At 37.4% G+C, this 8,119-nt stretch overlaps 1 protein-coding gene across 1 annotated transcript; it reads left to right on the plus strand.

Annotated features, from left to right (window-relative positions):
• Nucleotides 1-338: 338 nt before the first annotated feature.
• Nucleotides 339-7,114, plus strand: RCN1 (reticulocalbin 1, EF-hand calcium binding domain; the record flags this gene model as incomplete). The annotated part of the gene is made up of 5 exons (XM_009574495.1): nucleotides 339-532; nucleotides 2,130-2,308; nucleotides 2,861-2,921; nucleotides 5,866-6,065; nucleotides 7,007-7,114. Coding segments are annotated over 5 exons (742 nt in total), but the record flags the coding sequence as incomplete, so codon positions are not given.
• Between the last annotated feature and the right edge of the window lie 1,005 nt (nucleotides 7,115-8,119).

Raw genomic sequence — 8,119 nt, forward strand, 5'->3', positions numbered from 1 at the left:
TAAGCCGCAACCACTCCCTATCGACAGTGAAGAACAGGTCCCCCTAAGTTAATAGATACAACCTAAGAAATCCAGTATTATCTGAGGTACTTTGTTCACTGATTTTGATCATGCGAGTTCCATTTCAATTAGTCATAGCAATATTGAATAATGAATAGAGACGTATCCCTTAACATAATCTACAAAATGCAAGAAAGCCTTAGCCAGTAGGGCAGCTTTGTAAGTTTTAGGCACTGCGTTTTTGTGGAAAATCGAGGCCAGATAAAGATTACTGAAATTGGACTGACATGTAGTTTGTTTTTCTGTCAACTCTTAAGGATGCTGGTCTCTTTTTACAGGAAAATTGTGGATAGAATAGACGACAACAAAGATGGCTATCTCACAACAGAGGAATTAAAAAACTGGATTAAACGGGTACAGAAACGCTATATCTATGAAAACGTGGCTAAAGTATGGAAGGACTATGATCTAAACAAGGACAATAAAATTGCCTGGGAAGAGTACAAACAAGCCACATACGGTTATTATCTAGGTAAGATAACATTTTCAGATTATATGCTCAAAGACTATTGAGATTATAAGACATGATTTCATGCTTTACAGTCAACAGGAGTTTGGTGTCACATTTAGGACTCTTGAAAATCGCATTAAATTTTATAGATGCTCAGAGGTCAAAAGCACTTCTTAGTTGTTTATTGTAGCCATTTCCACATGGGTCACCAGAAAACAGAAGGGTTTGTAGACGGATTATTAAATATACTGACAAAGCTGAATTAAAAGTTTTTTCCACTTAGAAATATATATTTTTTTAACATGAAAAATAGTACTTTAATTAAAAAATAATATATTGCATAATTAACCAGTATTTGTTAATTCAGTCTCTCTAAACTCTTAAGATTCTAGATGCTAAAAATTTAGGGTGGGTCTAAGCTATAACAAAGTTACTGATTAAAATAGTTCTTGCGTAATAACATGCTTCAGACTGTGATTGACTGCAAATGAAAATCCTTAACAAACCAGGCAAAAGAAACATATTAAAAAATACACCTGAATCTTTTTTTCCCCCACATACATTCCCTTTGTGTTTTATAAGTTAATGAAGGGAAAGGATGAGAAGAAATCACTTAAGCTAAAGGGCAATTCTGACAGAACAACAAATTGGTATTAATGGACCATTTATACTGGAAATGAGAAGACAATGTCTACCTACCATAGAGGCAGCTTCTGGAGGAAGCTTCCAGTAGCAGTAATAATTCCAACGTCTACCTTAGATTAAAATGGAACTTATTACATTTGTGGAAGGAAATACTTGACACACCATCCCTGCAGCAGTATCCCTGGGGGCCCTTCTCAGCTCTTTGTCTTTGCTCTCTGTAATCCCCAAGATTTGGGGAACAGCTACTACATTGTGGTCTTGTGTTAATGCACACTTAAAACTCCCATCTGTAATTCCTGGCCTAGTCTTTTTCAACTGTGTTTGTCTCCCAACATGTGAATTATGGAATTGTTATAATAGGAATATTTTTCATGTTTGAAGTCAGCTTAGTGATCCTATTTTAAAAATTATAATCAAATACCGTTCGTTTTATGCCACTGAGCACCCTGAAAAAATGTCATTGTTTTAAACTGAAAATAATTGTTGGGTTCCCTGAAGCAGAGGTGTAGCAGTTGGATAATTTCAGTCTGCCAGCTTCTGAAATCACTTTCCTTTGGTTTGCTTTCTTTTTGAAACTGAAAAGTTGTGTAGATCATACTGATTCCTAAGAAGAATAAAACTTCTGTGAATGAAATCTACCCCAAATACTGCCTAAGAAGTGCTTGTAAAAGCAGATTAAAAAAAATAAATCTATGAAGGATGATATACAATGCTGCAAAATCCATTATCCTGGATTCCAACAGAAGGAACTCAGACATTTACCTATACTACTAAGTCACCTTTAAAAATCAAACCAAGTGCTTGACACCTGAATTTAAAACTTCACAGGAAAGAGAAGTTCCATTTTAATACAGCAGCTATTCTGGCAATAAGCCTTTGTATTTCTAGACTCTAACAGCAAATTGAGGTACTTTGTTGTGGTAATATGTCTTAAAAGGAACATAGTTTTGAAATCATCTTGATTAATTTGCAGAAAATCCAGAAGAATTCCAAGATGCAACTGATCAGCACAGTTTTAAAAAAATGCTGCCCAGAGATGAAAGACGATTCAAAACTGCAGATCTGGATGGAGACTTAGCTGCCACTCGTGAAGAATTCACTGCTTTCCTTCACCCAGAGGAGTTTGAGCATATGAAAAACATCGTTGTCTTAGTAAGCAGAGCAAAACCAATGCCATTGTTTTTACTTTTTTTTTTTTTGGATGAGCTTTGAAATGCTTCTCTAACCTTTTTATGCAGGCTTTAGAAAGAGACACACACATAATAGCCAAATGGGGAACAGAAAGGGGTGCCTTTCATGAAGTTCATTTGATTTAGAGCTCTCAGTATAAGAAAGACTTGTTAAATGCACTTAAGAGAGCTCCTAAATGGAATCAAGAAACAGTCTTGGAGCACGGACTTAACACCAAAATGAAAGGAAGGGTATGCTGACACGTGGCAGCTAAGTGTTTGATGCAAGCTTGTATCTGCCCCTAACTTAAAACTTAAGCGTGGTGTCCAGTTCATTCATGTGCATGGAATTTTTTCAACATGAAAGAATATTTGTATATTCATTGTGTAAACAAGAATCACATTGGAACCAATGAGAGTACATTTGCCTGTGTATAAGGGCAGGTCAAGGCCTCAAACATGAAATGATCAAAGAGGTGAGTAGCCAAAATTCTCAGTTCTCTCTTGATTACTTCAATGCAAAACTATTTTGCAGGAAACCTTAGAAGACATAGACAAAAATGAGGATGGTTTTGTGGATCAAGATGAGTACATTGGTAAGTGTTGAGGTTTGTTTCTTATATAGTCTCCAGTCCATTTGTCCATCTTTGAAATTTGCAGCAGTATTAACAACCCAAAGATGAACGTTTCTGTGCTCCGGTTCAACTATTTTAAATCAACCATCCAATCCAGAAAGTTTAATTTCATTTTAGGCAGATAGTAACATCACTAGCAAGGGGTTCCTTACACTGTACAGCATAAGGAAGTGTACGTCTCTTAGTCTCATATAATTTGGCTAAGAGGGTCTAGAATAATATTTTTTGTGACAGGAATACTCTCTATACTTGAGCATATTAACAGCCTTTTGAAGGCATTGTTTAGAAATGCAGGAGGATCAGAAAGTGAATTAGTCTCTTCCCAAGTTTGAATGGTACTTGACTATGCAATATAGCTAGGAAGCACACATTGCAAAGAAGAAAATTCACCTTTTTTCTACTAGTTATTTTCCATTAGTTATATCTAATTAGTAAGAACCCGTATTTCTCTAGTGGTTTGTATGGTGATGCCATTGTTTCTTCTAGAAATGCATTAAAAATGAACTGTGTAAAAATAGCACTAAGATTTAAGATTCTCAAAGAAGTGTGAAGTACGTGAAAGTAAGCTGTGCATTACTTCAGTGGCAGAAAGAGAACGAAATGGGGAACGTCAGCAGCAGATCAGTCACAGTTAATTTGCACAAACTTCAGTCACACCAGGCAGTTAGCTGCTGTCTTGCACTTAGACCTATGAAGACAAAACGGAAGCAGGACTAGAGATCAGCAGTACATAATACATTTTAGCCTTTTGAATCATTATGCTGATACCAAAAGCTAACTTCTGCCACTGCACTCACTTTCATGGGTTTTAAATCAAGAAAGTAGCACCAGGAAAGCATTAGTGCAAACTCAGATGAATCTTTCTGTTTCTAGTGGTGCTATAAAGATCACTTCACATATAATCAGGAACAATATACACACGTTAATTAATGGCAGGGGGTTTCTATTCCTTGTAAATTATATTTAGCCTCAGAATGTGAATGCTATTCATTTATGACTGAAATAACAGAGCAGCATAATTTCCACAGTAATTTCAGTTCATTCAGTGACATTACCTACATATAATTATAAGGTAATTGTCAACATTTGTTACCATGTGAATGCTGGTTTTTCTTGTCTTCTATAGATAGGAACATAGAATGTTCTAGTCACGATCACCCCACATTGGCAAGGATGATAAAAATCAAATTGACAGGACATGTCAGTTGCTTCAAATAAACAATATAATTTGCACTTTAAAAAATGAAAAAGAAAGTGAATGTGTTGTCTGAAGTTTTCTTCATGAGTTGAGGAAAACTACGCTTAAAATACTCCTACTTCCCTTTTTCAGATACAGTTTTTAAAATTTCTGATCAAGCTGGGGTTAAAAAACAAACAGAAACCCAAATGTCTTTTTTGGTATTTATAAGGAACAACAAAAAGAAGTCCAAAAATTTCAGTCTTTAGATGAGGTATTTGATGGGGAAGTCTGCTGAAGGTTATAGAACAATTCTTCCTTCCTCCTCCTTCCTTCCTCCTATTTTGTCTTCAACAAAATTTGGTTTAGATTTTATACAAGCAGCGAAGCAAAACATCCCTAGTCATGTTAAGCAGAGAGAACTAAATTCGTATTGTGCATGAGCAGGTAACAGAGTATTTCAGGGACACTGTGGACAGTCCTGCCAGTAGAGAACATCAGCCTACTGTACACGCTCACACTGCAGGCTGGGGGGAGGTTATTCCTAGATTTGAGACCAGCATTTATACTTCCTATAAATAACAGCCAGCCTCTGGCCCTGAGACCATCCATGTGGGGTGCACTTTTCCTTAGCACATCCTTGAAAACCAAACCCAAAAGGCATAGGAGTAGTATCACAAAGCAGGCTTTAATTATAAATAGAGAAGTGGAAGGCTTGAGAATTAAGCAGCCCTTATGAGCAGGAAACAATTGATTGGCCACAGTGACCAGAATAGTAAAGTAGACACGCCACTCAATTTGGAAGGCCTATGCTGTAAAGAACAGATACAAATCACTTGCTCGTAATAATCACTGCTACTCTCCCAACTCTACACAGATAGCTGCTGCCACTGTGGCATTTTCCTACTGATGCTTCTTAAATGTAGCACAGGACTGATGTACAGAGCAGCTCGTGTATGTACTCTATGCATCCTGTGTCACAAATGGTATTCCATCCCAAGGTACCAATCTATGACAAGTGCACTGCCTGTGGTTTCTCACACAGAATGCACCACTGATTCATAATGACTTCTTCAGGTCTGTCTTTGTAGAAGAGTACCTTCTACTGGAGTGTGCTGCAGCACTGCATGGTGCAGTGAAAAAAGGACTCATCGACTAAGATGAATTTCTCTTATATAGACCTCTCTAAAAGCAGGACAAAAGCATTCAAGTTCCACTTACCACTTTTTGTTTTCCTAAATTTCCCCTGTGCCTTTTTTGCCTTAACCACTCTGCTGGCTGGATTCTGATCTTATCCACAAAGACATTTGCTGGCAAGGACAAGATAAAAGTGCTGAGTTCCTTTCTCCCCATGTGACTGAGCCCAGCACTAAAGCTTATGATTGCTATTTAACTAAAGACCCTTACAGAATTTTTTTCATTCTGAAGTTCAGTGGATGATGGCCTTTGGAAACGTTCACCTCTCATGCTAGCTTTACCAGCAGTGCAGTTACAATACAAGGGTAATGTAAGAATGGACAGAATCACCAGCAGTGAACAAATAGGCCTGAGAGAAGATACACGCAACTACTCTATTTACACCCCACATTTCATTTTCTGTACAGAGAAACACTGTGCAAAGAGTGAAAAATTTAGTCTTCCTCTGAGGAACACTGTGCAAGTGTCTTTAGTTTGTGCATAATTTGCAAATTAAATATGATTGGAATGAGACCTTTATTTCCTCTCCAGCTGATATGTTTGCAAATGAAGAGGGTGGACCAGAGCCTGACTGGGTGATTACAGAGCGTGAACAGTTTTCAGATTTTCGTGACCTCAACAAGGATGGAAAGATGGACAAAGAGGAGATTCAGCACTGGATTCTCCCACAAGACTATGATCATGCACTAGCTGAAGCCAGGCACTTAGTCTATGAATCGGATGTAGACAAGGTATTTAGTGTTCTAGTATTTTTTTTTTGAAGTTATATAAGGTGGTGTGTTTTTTTTAAACATATCAGCTAGCAAGAAATTATTCCTAATAACTTTTCGTATTAGTACACTTTAAATGGTGTTTTAGAGGCTAGAATTGCTAGTGCATTAATATATCAATGCTAATTTCAGTTGGTAGGGTTAGAATCACAAAGTAAAAGTAGTAAAATGTACTTTATCAGCTCTAGAAGTCCCATTGGCTTACATTAGGTTAGATAAGAAATTATTTATCATCTTAAACCTGGAAGTTTTAACACATTAGAAATATTCTTTTTCCTTTTAAGAGTGGTCGTGGGTTTTGTATGCTAATTTAGACTGTAAGAGAAAAATTAAAGATACATTACATAGGAGGTAGCAAAGAAAACCCCCATTTCTATAATCAAACACACATCTTTAACTTAAAGACTGGCTCAATGCATCCATTTCCTCTAACGTGGGAAATTAATGGTTCAGAAGATCCCAGACGGTGATCTTCAGAAGTGTAATGTGAGCAAAGCTGGAACCTGAAAAACCAAAACACTCTTACACAGAGTGTGTGTAAATTGCTAACATAAGCAACTATCTTCAACAAAATACACCAGAGGATTTTAATTTTTATTGTTAGGAAGGTACAACCAAACCACAGGGCAAAACTGCATACCAGATAACCCATATACTGTTTGGGAGTGAGTTAACTGCAAAGAACTTTCAATTAGCAGTTTGACCCAACTGAAGCCAGTGGGACGTCTGTCTTCCACTGGGGTCCAAATTTCACTCACCATGACAGCTATAGTGATTCCTGAACTGCAGTCTGCTGCTTTGAAGAACTGTCTATTTCCCAGGGCTCTTCTAAGCCTGTGCTGGTGAGTCTTTTACCTGGCTTTGAAAATGTTCTTACAGAGATTTTATTTTCCTCCCACCAGGATCAAAAACTAACAAAAGAGGAAGTTCTAGACAACTGGAATATGTTCGTTGGAAGTCAAGCTACTAATTATGGGGAGGACCTCACAAGAAACCATGATGAACTATGATACAATGTACCAACCAGTATGCCACAGACCTTTTCTCCACTTTACTGAAATCACTGTGTCCATCCCCTTTTTTTGGAGAAGATGGGCAAGGGACACACTCACAACTGAATGACTTGCATTAATATATTTTTAACATGCCAGCTTATTACCTCAGAAACCGCATAGAAATAGCTTTTTACTCTTTTCACATGGTTAAATACAATACCTAATCACTACAGTTTTATTTTGGAAAAAATAAAAAGGTAACTTTTCTTAATAGATTAGAGCCTGATCTGGAAAAGGCACTTCTAAAACATAATTGCAAGGATCTTTAATAGTGAAATATTTTCTTCAAATACCCATTTTTACTATAGTGAAATGCAGCTAGGATTAGAAAGAAACCTAATGTTTAAACAGACTAAGTTATTTAGTCATCTTTTTTAATAGCATATAACAATTTAGAGTTATAATTTGACCCTCCTATACAGAGAAAAGGTTTGACACAACAAAATCCACAAACTTTTTCTCCACACTTTTTTCCTCTCCCAGTTTGGGCCAGAGGTGCTGAAGAAGGTATCCAGCAGCCCTCTGGTTCATAGCTTTACAAGTGCAACATGTACAACTGGCCCTTCTCTCTAACCCCCATCACAGTGCAGAGACAGCACACATGGCCCAACACCCCGTGCTGGCATTCCTCAGCGAGGGTTGTAGAGTTCATAGTGACAGCTGCTCCTTCTGACAACAGAATAACGTACAATTGTTTGTGGGCTGTTCGTTATGCTGTTTCCTAGGAGGAATTATGCCACATGGAGCACAATTTATCTCACGCTTTTCGCACTTTACCCAAGCCATACTCTTGTTCACACAGTGTGAATGGCAGCAGTTCTGTGATGGAGAAAGAATGAGACATATCACCCCTCTGGGCCTTCTGTCTTCTGTACCACATAAGAAGACAGATTTATGTGGCTAAAGTTCTGGTTTTGTGTGTATATACATATAAGTACATGTTACTGAAGCAACTACATG

The sequence above is a fragment of the Fulmarus glacialis genome, unplaced genomic scaffold (assembly GCF_000690835.1).
Source record: "Fulmarus glacialis isolate BGI_N327 unplaced genomic scaffold, ASM69083v1 scaffold36863, whole genome shotgun sequence".
In the NCBI taxonomy this organism is placed as follows: Eukaryota; Metazoa; Chordata; class Aves; order Procellariiformes; family Procellariidae; genus Fulmarus; species Fulmarus glacialis.